Consider the following 18399-nt stretch of genomic DNA (forward strand, 5'->3'; position numbering starts at 1 on the left):
GCAGTGACTGTCTGCCTGCAATCGGTGTGTGTGTGGTGGGGGGGAGGGGAGTCCCTTAAGGTGGTATAATACATGCTGCAGCCATTAGGGTCCCTCTTTAGAACCCATGCCCTGGGTACTGTTTACTTGGGACATACAGGGGTGCTAACGTGTGTGCCAATTGTACACAATTAGACAGTTTTCCTTGTTTTTAGTGAATGACCACTGGTACTTTGGACCTGGTTAGTAGGGGCTCAGTGCACCTTCAGTTGAAAAAAAAAAAAAGACCTCCGGACCAGAGTCAAAATGTGGGGATGGCCATGTCAAAAAGGGCACTTTCCTATATTCAGACACTCTGGTGCACCCTTAGTATGGAAGTACACTGCATTTCCTACAGACATTATGATGGGAGGTGGCAGTATGATTAGGATCCATGTGAAAACAAGCATTTGCAATGCAACGGAGCTCGCGTTTGCTTGAGCTAGAGCAATTAGCATTGCAAACTGCTAACCGGACTTTTCTTGCTATATAATTTGAAAATGAAACCGTTTCACATAACTAACTGGACTTTTCTTGCCATATAAATGGAAAAGTAAAAATTTCACATAAGCTAACGGACGCCCGCCCTTAGTGCAAAGCAGACACACAAAGGGAAATAAAGGTTCACTCGCAGTGAAACCTATCGGCAAAAGTGGCATTATCCACGTAACTGGCAAAAGTGCAATTATCCACGTAACTGGCAAAAGTGCAATTATCTACGTAACCGGCAAAAGTGCAATTAACTATGTAACCGGGTCGATGTCATGCAAAACGTTCGACTTCTACCCAGCGAGATCGTGCTGTGAAAAAAAGAGAACTTGGTCGCTGCGCTCGAGGAGGGCTAAACATTGGAAAGGGCTTGACTTATGCATGCCTTTCATTAATGAAAGCAAGCAGATTTTAAAAGGCAAGCTCACAAACCAATGAAAGAAACTGACGTGACATGGGCGTGGTTTGAAGCCCAAAGAGAGATTACAACACGGGACGGAGCGCTCGCCCCTAAAAAGTAGTGATATGGCAAACTCAGGAGTCATATTCTCATAACTTTAGTCAAAGACTTACAGGAGTTGTTAGTGGACTACTACACTAGATTTCCAGAGCAGCCAAGTGGTGTAGCCATATCCCTACCACCCTTAATTACACTTGCTTAGCTGCCTAAGATCCAGATGTTACAGATTACATTAATGAGAGTAAGTTTAAATTCAAGGGAGGCCACAGCTTTCCAGTTCCAAGGAGTCCTGGCAGAGACAGAGCAAACTGACTTGTACCAAAAGGGTCAACCTCTGACCATAAGGACTGTGGTGAGACTAAACGGGCTTCCTTCTTACAGCTAGTTACCCATGCAGACTAAACATAAGACCAGTTCAGGACTGGCTATAATATCAATAGTGACAAGCAGCCATGAGTTGGGATGATCTAGTGGTTGTCAGTGTGAGGGTGCAGAAAGAGATACAGTGGTGGAAAACAAACAGTGTCACAGTGGACAAGATCTTCAAACAGCCAACTTCCTCAGCTCAGTGACCATCACAACACTTTAAACATTGGAGTTTTATGAAGCCAGTAGGATTCAGTGAAATATTTTGTTGGAAACTATTCCCAGCCTTCTTAGGATTGAAGGCCTTCCAGACACAGGTCTGGGATAGAATGGTTTAACTCCAGACAGACCATACATCCATCAAACTTTATATCAACAAGCAAAGAGGAACAAAGTCATTCACTGTCCAGACTAGCTCAGTATTTATGGAGATGGTCTTTTGAGAGAAACATAACCATAGTTGAATGTACCTGTCAGGACTTCAAAATACAAAAGCAGACAGGTTAAGGAGGTAGACTTTTGGTTCACATGAGTAGAAGCTAAAACAAGGTCTAGTGAAGCTCTCTGTGCAACACCAGAAAACATGAAATGCCAAAACGTTTAATCTAGGCACAATTACCACTGGTCACAAGGGAATGCTGTTTCAGTTGACTGCTCGGGCATTTCCATGTGATTTTCCTCAATTCTGATCATGTCTCTGGTGCTGAACAAATGTAAACAAACAACCAAGCTGTTAATTTTATTAGCGTGTCAATGGGCCAGACATAGTTATCTGACCTGGTGGTAATGAGACAAGTAAGGGTGATGAGGCTACCAGTCCATTATGACTTGTTGACAAAACAGGGTGGATAGTTGTGCCACCTAGAGCCTTAGCCTAGCTGCATGGCCCCTGAAGACCTGAAATTCAGACACCAAGGGCTCACAGAAATGCACAGCAGTACTTAGGAAGGCTATGTGTCCCACTGCATGAAAATGGTATACCAGTAAGTGGAACCGTTTTGGTGTCGCAAGCAAGAGCTTATGGAGAGCAGGATAGGAGGGTATTACTGTTAAGTACCTCTCATACTTCACGCTTGTTGTTATTAGTGTCATAAACACTGGGCATCACAGGGAGACGTTTCTTCAATACACCAGGCACCAAAGACTCCTAGAGAGAGCAAAATGACCACCATGGTCGGCACCAAAGCCCTAAACAAACCTAAACATAGGGCCAGCACAGGTAATGAAAGATCCCTTTGAGAACCTATGATTAAGGGAGGGCTCAAATACTTAACACCCAGAATGGCCTTTTTAATAAGCGTTACATCATTTATTAGAGCAAATGAATTGTAGACATTCATAACACAATAGCAATACCGGCAGATACATATTGATAGGGTACAGTGATGAGGACAAACCCTCATTTCCTTCGCAGCAAAGAGGACTGTTGTAAGATAGAATATGCAGTCCAAATATACTACAAGAGTGCAGAAGTGCCACTGGAAGAGTACCCAAGAGAATGCTTCACAAAGTGAAAAGGAGCAACACTAGTGTTATCACCAGCGTTTCCTTAAACAACATTTGCATGTTAGCCGCATGGCTGTCCATACACACCTTGACAGAACACTTTTGTGGATAGCCAAGCTAACAAGAAAAGAAGAGGGGCACTGTTTAGCTGATAATTTCAACCCAACCTTCCAAAGAGGGAGACTCCTGCTACAAAATCTGTGTAGCACATGTGAATCCAGAAAGGATTCACACTACAGTATGCAAAGGTTACTAACTATAGGAGTAGGTATGCAGCTTAGTTTCTTTGTCTACATGTGACCATCCACAAGAAATTTGGTGGTTTTGAACTAAAAGAACAGAAGCATATATTGGGAAGCCAAAAGCTGCTTACTTGCCAACAGTGGAACAAAAGAATATGATGCCCACACACAAGGACCTTTGAGACATACGTCTACAGTCATAGAAGGATGTACATTGATCTAAATGGTTGACACCAAGCAAAAAAGACTAAAAAGATATTTTTATACACGACCACTAGATTGCAGAGTAATGTACATCATATAACTCCAGAAAAGTCTTCAAACTCCAAAATTGCTCTTGCATGTAAGTAACCATTTTGTTTCAGTACACATTCCTAACTGGTTTTCAGGAAAGGAAATATTTGAAGATGCCCCTGTGCTAATTTATTCTTTGACCTACCTAATGAAGGGATGATGCTCAGTCTCACCAGCCTACACTTGTCTAAACGTTTTATTGAAGCCTTGTCAATTTCACCAATTATCCCACCCGTCTGTTTGTTGTTTTGATAACTGATTTTTGGAAGTTAAATAGGAGAGGGTGCATTTATGATGATTGTGGCAGTTGCAGACACCTTCCTTTTAGTTACACCCAGCATCCCCATCTTTTATCTAAACCTGCTGTTGTATTTTCTGTGTGTCCATACAAGGATCAAAAGTGATTGGTCTTGCAACTTGTGCGTCCTGTTGCCTGAAGAAGCAGGCTTCAACTACACTGGCTCAGTATTTTTCTTTGTTTTTTGTGTGGGGAAAGCTTAACATTTCTGGTTGGTGCAGCTGTGTTTGTGTAGGTGCCCACCCAGCATGTTTGACAAACAGATCAGTGAAATCAATCTTGACAGTCCACTCCAGTAGTGAAAAAATGTTGGGTTGATGCTAAAGAAAATGTATATGGACTGGACATGAATGCTTTTCCGGGCATTTCAGAGAATATTGATCCCAGCAGCAATTAGGGATGGAGAGGGGGAGGCTATTGAGCTTTCACCTTCTAGGTAAAAAGAGAGGGTGTTTGCATTAAATCACATTAATTTATCAAAACTATCTTTCCTTGCTGTCATATTGTTTTAATAATTCCTGAAATAAGTTTTTTGTGGTATTTTTCTCAATTGGAACACTGGGTCTTAGCATGTTTTACTGTGTCATTTTAGGTTTATGAACCATATGAAGCACCATTTGGAGCTTGAAAAGCAGAACAGTGAAAGCTGGGAAAGCCACACAACCTGCCACCACTGTTATAGGCAGTTCCCCACTCCTTTTCAGCTGCAATGTCACATTGAAAGTTCACATACCCTTTATGAATCAACTAGTAAGTTGACTTGCAATTTGTAATGAATGTACACTTTTCTGTCAAAGAAATACTAAGCAACCATTTGAGTGTGAACTCGGTGAGTTTTACTTTTGAGCTGTCTCCTAAAGAGCAAACACACAAAATGAACACTGCTGAAATTCTTTACCCACATGTATTTGCCTTTATAACTTCTGTTCAACTCGAGAGTCAATCACAAAGCAGTTAGGGACAGTCTCCCTGTAATATGTTTTTATTAACATGGTAAGTCATATAACAAACAGTGTGAGTCATCACTATAATGCTTACAGCAATCGTAGAATACCACGCAGCACAAGAGTATTCATCTGGCAGCAGCCTGAGGATTCAGCCCAGTCCCCAATGAGGATCCCCCATAACCCCCCCCCCCCCCCCACCCCCCCCCCGTAGACCCCAGAGAGGACAGCCGTTAGTGGCAACTAGGGCTGCACCGCAGAGTCCCCCTAAATGGAGCCCTGAGGGTGTGATACATAAGGCCATAATAATTCCTCCACATACCCTAAACCTGATTGAATTTTCATGGGAACCCTTACCTTCGTAAACCATTTTCTCTGCCCTCCTACAGACATCAATTCACTCAATCCACTGGGCTCTTGTTGACAGTGCTGGAGACCCCCAGCCCTATGCTGTGTCTCTCTGCTTCAGTTAGCCCTAGCATGCAGAATATCAGCTTTTTTCTAGGCAGGTCACTTTCTCCAGGGACACCCAGGAGTGCAAACTGGGGATTATGTGGTACGGTTTCCCTGATCACTGCACTGTGTTCCCGGAGGATCAAATCCCAGGACACCTGGATTTCCAGACACCCCCAGATAGTAAAACAGAACAATCCCTTTGCAGCATTGCATCTAAGACAACCGGCTAGGGGTATTTGTCCCATATTATGTAACTTGGCCTGATCCAGATACACCCTGTGCAGGGCTTCAAGTGAATTAGGCTGAAACTAGCCTTTAAAGCCACCTCCTGGGCATGCATCAGGGCCACCTCCCAGTCAATATCCTCCATATCCCCCTGGTCTCAATCCCAGCGCAACCGCAAGGGCCCGAGCTCCCTGGGATATGATTTGTATTGGTCATATAAAGCAGAGAGATTGAAAACGGATCCCTGAGCAAAAGACTGTCCAGCGGGCCAAGTCCATCAAATCAACCCCCTCTGCATGAAGTGCATGTCATAGTTGTGTATACTTGAGAAATTGAGTATGGGAGAGGCCATACTCGGCCTGCAAACTATCGAAGGGTCTAATCACCCCATCCTCTATAATCTCATGCACCTCAGTGATCCCGAGTAAGTCTGACAGCGGGGTACCTCGTTGAGTGTCGCTCCCACCCACAGCAGTGTGGTTTTTGTGACCCTGGGAGTCCAACCAATATAGGCCCGCATCCTGTCCAAGACCTCCAGGACTGCCCAACCTCCATAACAATAGTACACTCAAGCAAAGGCCACCATAGCACACCGATCTAAGCAGACCACAGGATCACTGGCCAGGGCGTATGCCCAGTCATTAATGAACTGAAACTGGGCCGCCCAGTAATAGGCCCAGATTTGAGGCGGCGCTAGCCCCCATTATAGATGGATCAATATAAGGTCTTCAGGACAATCTGGCTGCTGAACTATCCCACAGCAGCAGTGCAGCAGTCTCACCTTTCTGTCTTTCAGGAGAAAATGGGGCTCTGGGACCACATAGGGACTGTTCTGTGGAACGTACAGTAACGTGCGTTTTCCTCATCCGTGGAAACGACCAGCGGGGGACAACTCCTGCAACTGCATTGAACCAGTGGAACAGCCTCCACAAGTTCAACTGAGTAAACCTACAGGGCATAATCCCATTTTGATCAGAGTGTATGAGCGTCATGATAATTGTGTTAAGCCTTCGGGCCAGCATAGCCGCCAGCAGCTTAGTCTCTATATTAAGAAGCAAGAGAGGGCAGTATGACCCACTCTCTGTCCTATTCTAGAGGCAGCCCATTGGGCCACAGACTTTACCGTTCTGTATTGCGGTGTGCAACCGTGATGTAGTAAGCTGGGTTGTGGTTGTAGTACCTCCCCACTTTTTTTTTGCCTGCTGTTAGTATGTTTTGGACTCAAGTACACTGGGATCCTGCTAACCAGGATCCCATTGCTCTCCCCCTTACATTTAGTTGCTAGAAACCTTTCAACATCCACAATTAGCATACTGGTGCACCCTTGTAAGTCCGTAGCATATGGTACCCAAGTACCCAGGGCATTGGTACACTAGGGGTCCCCCATGGGCTGCAGCATGTATTATGCCACCCCTGGGAGTCCATGCAAACTGTGACTGAAGGCCTGCCATTGCAGCATGCGTGAAATGGCGCATACACCTTTTCACCAACAAACCTGACCACTGCACTTGGACATTTAAAGTCACCCCCCGGGAGGGCCTTTATTTCAGTCCAAGGGCATGGTGCATGGTTCTCAGTGTCGGGGTACCCCTGCATGAGCAGGTTGCCCCTACACACCCCAGGCCAATTCTTGGACTCTGTATATGTGGGGAAGCCACCTTAAGATATGTAGTGGACACTGGTCAGCACAAGTGATCTAACTACATAATGGCTTCTCCGAACCTAGGCATGTTGGTTATCTAACATGTTTGAATCTGCAACTACACCGATTCCAGTGTGAGTTGCATGATAACATGTACTCTGGGGGTTCCCAAGGGGAACCCCCAGTTCTGCGTGTTCAGTCTTATGGGGTCTAACTGCCAGCACGCGCTGCTGCTGACCCCAGACACTGCTCTGCCCTCTTAAGGCAGAGGTCTTCAATCTCTGGGTCGCGACTGTCAAGGGGGCCGTGGAGTCATCGAAAGGGGGCGGGGAGGGGCACGGGGGTTGCATTCTGCTACCTCACTTCTGCCGCAAATCCAAAACGTCTTCGTTTGGAAACAGAGTGACTGCAGCTGAAATGTTGTTCAGTGAGTCTTCTCACCGAGCCGAGGGAAGGGCAGACATCTAAACAATCATTTTTGCCAGAGTGCCTGCTTTACCTGTAAGAAATGCAAAGATTTGCTACGAGTTATTCTACAAATGTAAAGGATGCTTGGAAGTCATACTGGCCATAGCTTATCGAATCACTGGAAGCTTTGTGATGACAAAGATTTATTCTTTTTGAGTGTTAGTAAAAAGTTAACAACTGAACTGTGAAGTGCATGCTTTAATTGTATTTACATAGTGTTTTCTACTCCTGAGAAGGTGTTGAAGGAACAGTTAATAAAAAATAAATTGTAGTACTATGGTCTGAATAGTACTAAAATCTATATTTTGGAAACACACTTTTATGACAAAACGTATTGCACATTTTGTAGTAGTCCATTTTATACAGTGCGTAATGCACATATAACATAATGACCTATATTCAAAGTGCTTTCCTTCACAGGGTGTGCCTCGTAGCACTAAAAATACTCAAGCAAGTATTCTCTGCTACACCAACGAAGATTTAATCATGTGGCCCTCTGGTTACGCATAGACCTCTGCAGTGCATTAACTAATAGAAGTTTCATATTGTACTATAGTGCATTTGCCACAGAGTAACACCTTTTTACATTTATTTTTTATTTAAGTTACCCATTATTATATATGTAGCTCCCTGGCGGTGAAAGACTTAAAAAATGAAGTCAGCCACAGCAGCAAACTAATATAACCACACGTCAGTTTTTGCTAAAATGGAAGCGTTTCTTTTAATTTAGTAAAAAATAAAAACCTTTTTAGTAAAAGTTGAGATTAGGGGACCACTTCCTCCCCTACAATTAAAGAAAGCATCCTGCTTTGACCTTACAGTTCATCATTAATGACTCTAAATAATATGTTTTAATTATGATGAATGATGTTTGGCAACCTCTAGTCCCATGTAATTGTAAAAGTCAAGTTGTCAGCATCCCTTGAAATATAGTTTGATTCTCCTCGAATGCTGTGCACCAAATTTGCAGCCCGTGCATTGCAGCCATTATACCCAAGGCCACTGGAATTATGTGATTGTGCAGAGATTTTCACATAATTGCAGATTTGCCAATTTGCCAAATAATCCATCATCTGCCGCACTATCTAATGATTTTAACAAAAAAAAAATTTGTGTATGGCTCAAACGGTTTCAAAGTTAGTAAAAAGGAGCAACACATGTTGCCACATAGTTAGAAGGTCCTTTGCAAAGCAGGACTAGTCACCTTTTTGTTGCTTATTGCTATATTTGGGTGTTAAACTGGTATTAATGAGGTGCAACCACAGATTGACCAGCTCTCTGGAAAAAAACAGGCACAGCCATCACATTAGTTCATAGTGGTGTTGTCACCTAATTAAGTTTTGCCAAATTATGTTTTGTTTGTGGAAAAAAAAAAAAAAGTACCATTGTGCATTTTGGGGTCATTGTTTTTGGAGAGTTTTTGCATGAGCTGTGTGGTAAGCCTCTGACACCGAACCACAGTCGCCCACTAATATTTGGTTTTCTAAACATTGTTGAGCATTATTTTCCCACTGTAAAAATGATTAGCTGTGGGAATTGGGTGCGTTTATGGTTGTCAATAATAAGAAGTACCAGGTTTTAGAACTTTTTGTCAGGAGAGGGTTCATACGCCTAAAACATATTGACGGGGTGGAGGGCTTGCATCGAAAAGTTTGAAGACCTCTGGTCTGATCTAAGGGCTGGGGTGGCCTCTGAGCGCCAATAGACTGCTTTGAAGGGCACATTTGGTGCCCTCCTTGCATAATCCGGTTTGCACCAGTTCAGGAACCTCCTGCTCTGGCACAAAACTACACAAAGGACAGGGGAGTGACCACCGCCCTGTCCAGCTCCTCCCCTTGGGGGGCACAGAGCTCTGCCAGGTGGCCACTTGATTCTGCCATCTTCGAATTAAGACATGCAGAGATCCCTGGGAGCATCTGACTGGTTAGGCCCGGTACGTGACATCCCTTACCCCCTCTGATAGGAGAGTCACTGCAGAGTGTGACCAAAGCCCTTTTAGGGTTATTTAGGGGCACCCCCGCGGGTGGGTCCTCTGATTTGTCAAGCAAGATCCTTAAAGGTGCACTCTGCAAGACATCTTCTGCTTTTGGACTCTGGAACCAATGCTGGTCTTCGCTGGAACCAAACAAGTCTTCTTCTGGTGGGAAGGCGCCCATTGCAACATTGTTTCTCCAGATCCTGCAAGAATTCTGAAACATCCAAACCTCAGAGGTCACAAGGGCTCTGTTTGCACCAGGAAGCACAAAATACTGTCCCTTGGAGTGAAGGAATCACTCGGCTGCAACCCCAGCACCTCAAGACAGCGTTGACTGGCTGGTAGAGTCTGCTGTCCACGGATATCAGAAGATCCTGCAACACAGGTGGTGAGTCTGTGGCCTCCTCTGGGTCCTGCTTGTCTTCTAACTAAGTTGGGAGACTGCGGGCCCTTGTTCTTGCCACTGGACTGGCACCTCTGTGCACCGCGACTGTTGCACTTGCCAGGGCTTGTCGACTTTTCCTCTGGGAGATCTTCAGGCTCCAAGAAGCCCCGTTGTCCAGCACTCTGCAAACCGAAGATCAGCTCTTGTCCTGCAACGTGGACTTGTGCTTTGCTGTGCTGGTAAGGGCTCCTTGTGACTCCCTCTGCCCAGCACTTGTGAGTCACTCGTGGGGACTACATCAACTCCTGTTGGCGTTCCTGTGGGTTGAGGGCCAGCTCTGACTCTCCCTTCTGGGTAGTCTCCTGGACCTTGCTGGTCACCAAAACGTTGCAAACTCGACTTCAGCTCCTATTTGCGTTTGCCAGTGCTTCTTGTCGACCTAGCTGGTCACTAACCCTCCTGAAATCTGGCACCTGATGAGGCACAGCTTGTAGATGACTCCTGGGATCTTATGCAGCATCTGGACCTCACAGCTGGACTTTTCTCTTCTACCTCCTTGCAGGAACTTAATCTTCAGGATGGCGGTTTAGGAGGCTGGCTCTGTAAATACTATATCAAAATGAGATCTATTGTGCACAGAGTCTAGGGGTGCCCCAGAGGCTTAACAGAGGCTAAATTATTTAATACTAATGCTCTGTTTTGTGGTAGGGGGGGGTCAAGCAGTTAGGCTTATCAGAGGCTAGTGCAAAGCATATTTTGTATACACGCAGGCAATAAATGAAGCACACTCTCAGACTAACTCCAGGCCAATTGTGTTTATATAGAAAAAATATATTTTTAGCTTTATTTCTATAAACCGCAAGATTCTGATTGCAGGTAAGTACATTTGCAAGGAAGTAGTAGGTATATGTATCAACACCACTTTTTCAATTTGGCAAGTTAGATGGTTTTCAAGTAAATAGCAATAATCTGTTTTAAAAGTCGACAGTGCAATTTTCAAACACTGTTCTAGGTGGGAAGAAACGTTAGTACCGTTTCGAGGTAAGTACAAGACTTACAGTTTCAGTCTCTGGGGGGGTTAGGGTGCCCACAGGTTGGGGTTCAAGTTAACCCCAAACACTCATCACCAGCAACATGGGGCTGACCGGATGCAGAGGTCAAAGTTGCTGCAAGATTTAAAATTGTCTCCTCTGGAGACAGGGGGCACTCGGAATTAGATCTGCCAGCAGGTAAGTACCTGCGTCTTCAGAGGGAAGACCTGGGGGGTTTAGCAGAGCACCAGGGGTGACAAAGGTCAGCACTAACCACACACTCAGCTGCACAGGGATGGCCGGGTGCAGGGTGCCAACTCAGCATCGGGCTTCCAATGCTTTTGAATAGGGGGGCCCCTGGGGTCACAAGTTGGCTGCAGGCTGGGTCCAGGAGGTTGGTTCAGGGAAGCCACAGAGTGGACAGAGAGGAGAGCCGTCTGATGCACATTGCTGCACTGGACGTCTGATCCCCCAAGGCCAGGGGGCTGCGGGTGTAGGGTACCTTTTGATGTTGGCTATCTTTGTCCAGATCCTTCACAGGCAAGGGGGCCCTCTAGATTTAGTCTGCTAGCGTTGCTGTGTTGGCTGTATCTAGGGGGATACAGACCTAACCCTATTGGTTACGGTCTTCCAAACCAGGATGAAGGATTCTGCAGGAAGGGGGTCACTTCCACTCTGGACAACTTAGGGGTGGTCCTAGCTGAAGTGGTCACTCCTCCCTGTTTTTCCAAATTTTTCCACTGGACTTGCCGCCACAAGTGGGGCTTTGTCTAGTGGGCAGGCATCTCCACTAGCTGCAGCACTGTAACAGGAGGCCTGAGCCAGGGTTTGCAGTTCCTGCAGGGGGGAAGGTGTGAAGTACCTCCACTCAGTGCAGGCTCCGTTTCTGGTCTTAGAGAGCACAAAGGCTCTCACCCCATGAGGTCAGAAACTTGTATGGAAATGGCAGGCTGGCACAGACTGGTCAGTTCTGCACTAGAAGTTTAGTTCAAATACCCTGGGTGCATTTTGCATTAAATCCCAACACTGGCCTCAGTGTGGGTTCATTGTGCTGAGAAGTTTGATATCAAACTTCCCAGTATTCAGTGAAGCCATTATAGAGCTGTGGAGTTCGTAATGACAAACTCCCAGACCATATACTCAATATGGCTACGCTGCACGTACAATGTCTAAGAATGGACTTAGACAATGTAGGGGCATATTGCTCATGCAGCTATGCCCTCACCTGTGGTATAGTGCATCCTGCCTTAGGGCTGTAAGGCCTGCTAAAGGGGTGAATTATCTATGCCACAGGCAGTGGTTGGTGGACATGGCATTCTGAGAGGGATGCCATGACAACTTTACCTTTTTCTCCCCAGCAGTACACACAAGCTGCAATGGCAGTGTGCAAGTGTTTGGTGAGGGGTCCCTTACAGTGGCACAATACACGCTGCAGCCCTTGGGGACCCTCCCTGGTCAGAGAGCCCTTGGTACCACTGGTACCTTTTACAAGGGACTTAACTGAGTGCGAGGGGTGTGCCAGTTGTGGGAAGAATGTTACAGTTTTATGGTATGTATGAACACTGGTGCGGGTCTTAGTTTGCAGGCTCCCATCACACTCTGTCAAGTTAGAATCAATATCAGGCAAAAAGTGTGTGTATGTGTGTGGGGGGTTGTGGTAACCATGACAAAAGGGGCACTTTCTTACACATGGGCATTGTCACCTGCGCCACCTGGGCACTTCCAAGGGGGCTGGACTCTGTCCCCTCCCTTTGCAGATCCCTCTCCTCCAGAATCCATCCGTGGGTTCCACAGACTCGGTTCACAGGTCATGACAGCAGCTGGACAATCCAGGGAATTCACAGTGTTAAGAGAGTCCCTTCTCCCCTTTACATCTGGGTCCCTGGTGTAGGTACTCCTGTCTTATGGGTATCCTGGGGTAGGAGCACTCTCCATCCATCCTCTTGCCTGCTGGTTTCCTGGGGGTCGATTAGGAAGGGTACTGAATTCCACAGACTCCACAGGCTACTGTGTTACCCTATGGGACAACTGGGTGGGTAACTACCTTACTCCTGGTTGCTGGAGTCGCTTACTGTACTTACCTCTGGTGTTCCTAACTGCTCCTAGCTAACTACCACACTTAACTTGGCTGGAGTCACTATTTCACATTCCACTTTTTTAGTATATGGTCTGGCCCTCCTCTAGGGCCCTGCATATTTCTATGCTATTTATGATGGTTATTTTGTGTATATATTGTGTGTAATATTTCCAGAGGGAGATATACCAATGCTAGTTTAGTAGTAGTACTGTTATAAAGTATTGTTTATTTTTGCAACACTTGTGTGGTTCTTTCTTGTGAGTGAGGTACTGACCGACTACTGTGGTATTGCAAGTGCTTTACATTCCTCCTGGATAAGCTTTAGCGGCTCTCCTCAGTTACCCATAGAGAGCTTTGGCTATCTGGACACCTATTCACTATCATTAAGGGTTGTCTGCGCTCAGTATAGGGTGCCACACAATAGGTGTACACCACAAACTGAGCCAACCTCCTATACCTGACAGCTCCTCTAATGTGAAATGTGCTTCCAGCATCTCTACATCCTTCTGCGGCCCGTCTCCTGATTGGAGCCTTGCAAGTGTGCTGCTGGTAGGTGTCCGTCAAATTCTTGAGCAATGTCTCCACTGGCAGTCACAGACTTATGTTCGGGTGACAATATCACTGACCCATCTTGCCTCTTCCTCCCTATGGCTGAACCAGGCCAGGTGGCAGGTAGCCTTAACCCCCTCCCCCACCTCACCCCCTCAAAACATCATAAATCTTCTGGGTTGCTGGGTAGTGCCCGTGAGCCGCTGACTTTGCCACACTACAGTGTTTCTCCATGGCATTATTCACTCACCTGAGGGCAGCTGCATCAGCCAACGTGGTGGCCCTATGTATGAGGTCTAGAATATTGCTCTCGAGTGTGATCATTGTATCCGCTTGTCAGAATCCAGTCTGGGTTGGCTGACTGTCCCGAATCCATCAGCTGCTAAGCATTAAATCTCCAGGGCCGCAACCTGCCCTGACCCCTATCACCCAGAGTGATCATCAGGGACTAGTGGTCCGAAATACCCTTGGCTTGATTCTCGGCTCCCCTTACGGCCGAATGGTCAGCCATGGGTATGAATATGTAGTCCAGCCTAGAAAACTCCCCCCTGGCTACAGAGTTGAAGGAAAATCCCACAGCGCAGAGTAGTAGTGTCTCCACAAATCAACAAGACCCATTGCCTGGGTAAACTGGGACAGTGGTGTACGTTGTCGGTCCAAGTCCACTGTCGCCTGAGACCTGTCAAAGTCCTCCGCCATAGTGTCATTAAAGTCAATGCTTAGTATCTGGAGCATATCAGCTGCCCCAAAAGTATCAGGCCGATTTTTGCCGGAGGTGTCCCTCTGTGGACCTGAAGGTGCATAGACATTTGTAACAGTTCCAGCTCTTCCATGCCAAAATGGCCAGCCAAGAAACCTTCATTTCGTCCCAAGCAATTCTCTCCTGCAGGAAGACAGTATCCGGGGGCCATACGTTTGATGTACTGTGCCACCACCCCTCACTTGATTTTGCTCCCCAACCCATTCACATTCCATGTAAGGATTTTGAGACCATATTCCCTGTATTCAGCCATGATCTAGAAAGTTGTCAAAGGAAATGTCACCTCTACCCTCCTAAGTGCCCTCCCTAGCCCTGTGGCCACCATCCCTAATTGTACAACCAGAATAGGCTGCATGCGCTCACACACAAAAGCCCGGCAAACTCACCTCCCTCCCCATGTTTCCTAGACATAAGTAACAATGGCATCCCCACAGCACAGGAAAAATCTGTCACCCACCCCTACCAACCCCCTTAATGCCTAATAGCGAACAACAGTGCAACCAGCAATCAAACAACAATTCCTGGAAATAAAGGCCAGTCTACTCCAGCCTAGAAAGTGAATTAATAGAGCGTTACAACGCTTCCATTGTGGGGCTCCAGGACCCAACTTCCAGTGCGTACTGCTCTCCCTGGTGCAGTTGCGGGTATTGGCACCACCCACCCGGACTGCAGGTCCTTCTAGGCCAGATGCTCCCACGCAGAGGCAGGCCCCCCTCATGCCACCACATCGGCAGTCATCGGTGTAACCACAGGACTTTGTTTCAGGAGCCGGTCCCCATCCATTTCCATAGTGTCCAGTTCATCCTGGTCTCTCTGTGTTGTCTCACAAGTCCTCTCCCTATGAGCCTCTGTAGGTTGCTGTAGGAAGTTGGCTTAGTATGTGCTATTTCAAAGTAAGGAATAGCAGGCACAGAGTCCAAGGGTTCCCCTTAGAGGTAAGATAGTGGCAAAAAGAGATAATACTAATGCTCTGTTTTGTGGTAGTGTGGTCGAGCAGTAGGCTTATCCAAGGAGTAGTGTTAAGCATTTGTTGTACATACACACAGGCAATAGATGAGGAACACCCACTCAGAGACAAATCCAGCCAATAGGTTTTGTTATAGAAAAATATATTTTATTAGTTTATTTTAAGAACCACAGGTTCAAATTCTACATGTAATATCTCATTTGAAAGGTATTGCAGGTAAGTACTTTAGGAACTTTGAATCATTACATTAGCATGTAAGCTGTTTTAAAAGTGGACACTTAGTGCAATTTTCACAGTTCCTGGGGGAGGTAAAGTATTGTTAGGTTTCACAGGTAAGTAAGTCACTTACAGGTTTCAGTTCTTGGTCCAAGGTAGCCCACCGTTGGGGGTTCAGAGCAACCCCAAAGTCACCACACCAGCAGCTCAGGGCCGGTCAGGTGCAGAGGTCAAAGAGGTGCCCAAAACACATAGGCTTCAATGGAGAGAAGGGGGTGCCCCGGTTTCAGTCTGCCAGCAGGTAAGTACCCGCATCTTCGGAGGGCAGACCAGGGGGGTTTTGTAGGGCACCGGGGGGGACACAAGTCAGCACAAAAAGTACACCCTCAGCAGCGCGGGGGCGGCCGGGTGCAGTGTGCAAACACGCGTCGGGTTTACAATGGTTTTCAATGAGAGATCAAGGGATCTCTTCAGCGTTGCAGGCAGGCAAGGGGGGGGCTCCTCGGGGTAGCCACCACCTGGGCAAGGGAGAAGGCCTCCTGGGGGTCACTCCTGCACAGGTGCCGGGGGCTGCGGGTGCAGGGTCTTTTCCAGCCGTCGGGAAATGGAGTTCAGGCAGTCGCGGTCAGGGGGAGCCTCGGGATTCCCTCTGCAGGCGTCGCTGTGGTGGCTCAGGGGGGGACAACTTTGGTTACTCACAGTCTTGGAGTCGCCGGAGGGTCCTCCCTGAGGTGTTGGTTCTCCACCAGTCGAGTCGGGGTCGCCGGGTGCAGTGTTGCAAGTCTCACGCTTCTTGCGGGGAGTTGCAGGGGTCTTTAAATCTGCTCCTTGAAACAAAGTTGCAGTTCTTGTGGAGCAGTGCCGCTGTTCTCAGGAGTTTCTTGTCTTTCTTGAAGCAGGGCAGTCCTCAGAGGATTCAGAGGTCGCTGGTCCCTTAGAAAGCGTCGCTGGAGCAGGTTTCTTTGGAAGGCAGGAGACAGGCCGGTAAGTCTGGGGCCAAAGCAGTTGGTGTCTTCTGTTCTTCCTCTGCAGGGGTTTTTCAGCTCAGCAGTCCTCTTCTTCTTGTTAGTTGCAGGAATCTAAAGTTTTAGGTTCGGGGAAGCCCTTAAATACTAAATTTAACGGTGTGTTTAGGTCTGGGGGGTTAGTAGCCAATGGCTACTAGCCCTGAGGGTGGGTACACCCTCTTTGTGCCTCCTCCCAAGGGGAGGGGGTCACATCCCTAATCCTATTGGGGAATCCTCCATCTGCAAGATGGAGGATTTCTAAAAGTTAGTCACTTCAGCTCAGGACACCTTAGGGGCTGTCCTGACTGGTCAGTGACTCCTCCTTGTTTTTCTCATTATTTTCTCCGGCCTTGCTGCCAAAAGTGGGGGCCGTGGCCGGAGGGGGCGGGCAACTCCACTAGCTGGAGTGTCCTGCTGTGCTGGCACAAAGGGGTGAGCCTTTGAGGCTCACCGCCAGGTGTGACAGTTCCTGCCTGGGGGAGGTGTTAGCATCTCCACCCAGTGCAGGCTTTGTTACTGGCCTCAGAGTGACAAAGGCACTCTCCCCATGGGGCCAGCAACATGTCTCGGATGTGGCAGGCTGCTGGAACCAGTCAGACTACACAGATAGTCGGTTAAGGTTTCAGGGGGCACCTCTAAGGTGCCCTCTGGGGAGTAGGTTACAATAAAATGTACACTGGCATCAGTGTGCATTTATTGTGCTGAGAAGTTTGATACCAAACTTCCCAGTTTTCAGTGTAGCCATTATGGTGCTGTGGAGTTCGTGTAAAACAGACTCCCAGACCATATACTCTTATGGCTACCCTGCACTTACAATGTCTAAGGTATTGCTTAGACACTGTAGGGGCACAGTGCTCATGCACTGGTGCCCTCACGTATGGTATAGTGCACCCTGCCTTAGGGCTGTAAGGCCTACTAGGGGGGTGACTTATCTATACCTGCATAGGCAGTGAGAGGCTGGCATGGCACCCTGAGGGGAGTGCCATGTCGACTTACTCGTTTTGTTCTCACCAGCACACACAAGCTGGCAAGCAGTGTGTCTGTGCTGAGTGAGGGGTCTCCAGGGTGGCATAAGACATGCTGCAGCCCTTAGAGACCTTCCTTGGCATCAGGGCCCTTGGTACCAGGGGTACCACTTACAAGGGACTTATCTGGATGCCAGGGTGTGCCAATTGTGGATACAAAAGTACAGGTTAGGGAAAGAACACTGGTGCTGTGGCCTGGTTAGTAGGCCTCAGCACACTTTCAATTCAAAACATAGCATCAGCAAAGGCAAAAAGTCAGGGGGTAACCATGCCAAGGAGGCATTTCCTTACAGTTGCCATCTCCGCCAACAACTGCTTCCTTGCTGATTCTGCCTGCTAGTTTGTGGGCCTCCCCATCACCCTGCCTCTCTGATAAGTAGACCTATTGTGCAGTGTCCAGGCCCCTCCATCCTCCACTTTTCCAGCTCTGTACAAGGAACATTGTCACGCTCCAGCCACTGGCAGGGAACCCGATGGGCCCTCTCCACTGTGATGAAGACTGTGGGCTCCCTATCGTAAATATGTTGAATGAGCTAGTGTTCCATGCTGTGCTCAGCACCGAGGTGCACTCTGTATGTTCTGCTAGGTGAATGATGCAGATATTATTTGTCCAGGGTGGCCTTCCACATCCTCTGCCTAGTCGCTTAAGTGGCTTTCCGCTGCCGTCAGATCACAGATCTGAACCTGCATGTCCTCGTGTGCTGGCTCCAGATGCCCCACCCTTGCCTCTGCTGTGGTCACTCTGTCTGCCAATTTTCTATGATCCAGCCAGAGGAGACCCACCTCTGCTTCTACTCTTTTAATTTTGGGCTCAAGAGTCCCCTCCAGCTCAGAAATTGCACTTAGGATTTTGCCGAATTGATCCACCTGACCTCGAAGAACACCCTCCACTGACCGGAGGGTGCCGAAGGGCGATCTGCAGCCTGTTGGGGAGGTGGTGAGTGGATTAAAGGGCGACGTGGCCTGCAGCCAGATGTCAGCCTCAGTTTTCTCATGATG

General features: G+C 47.4%; 1 protein-coding gene across 4 annotated transcripts in view; it reads left to right on the top strand.

Annotated features, from left to right (window-relative positions):
• ZNF280D (zinc finger protein 280D) overlaps positions 1 to 18399 on the top strand; it is a 453315-nt gene that overhangs the window by 133003 nt on the left and 301913 nt on the right. For all 4 annotated transcript variants that reach the window (XM_069222418.1, XM_069222414.1, XM_069222417.1 and 1 more), the window contains exon 9: positions 4266 to 4423. In XM_069222418.1, coding sequence (XP_069078519.1) covers positions 4266 to 4423 — 158 coding nt within the window. The remainder of the gene's footprint in view (positions 1 to 4265; positions 4424 to 18399) is intronic.

The sequence above is a fragment of the Pleurodeles waltl genome, chromosome 3_1 (genome assembly GCF_031143425.1).
Source record: "Pleurodeles waltl isolate 20211129_DDA chromosome 3_1, aPleWal1.hap1.20221129, whole genome shotgun sequence".
In the NCBI taxonomy this organism is placed as follows: domain Eukaryota; kingdom Metazoa; phylum Chordata; class Amphibia; order Caudata; family Salamandridae; genus Pleurodeles; species Pleurodeles waltl.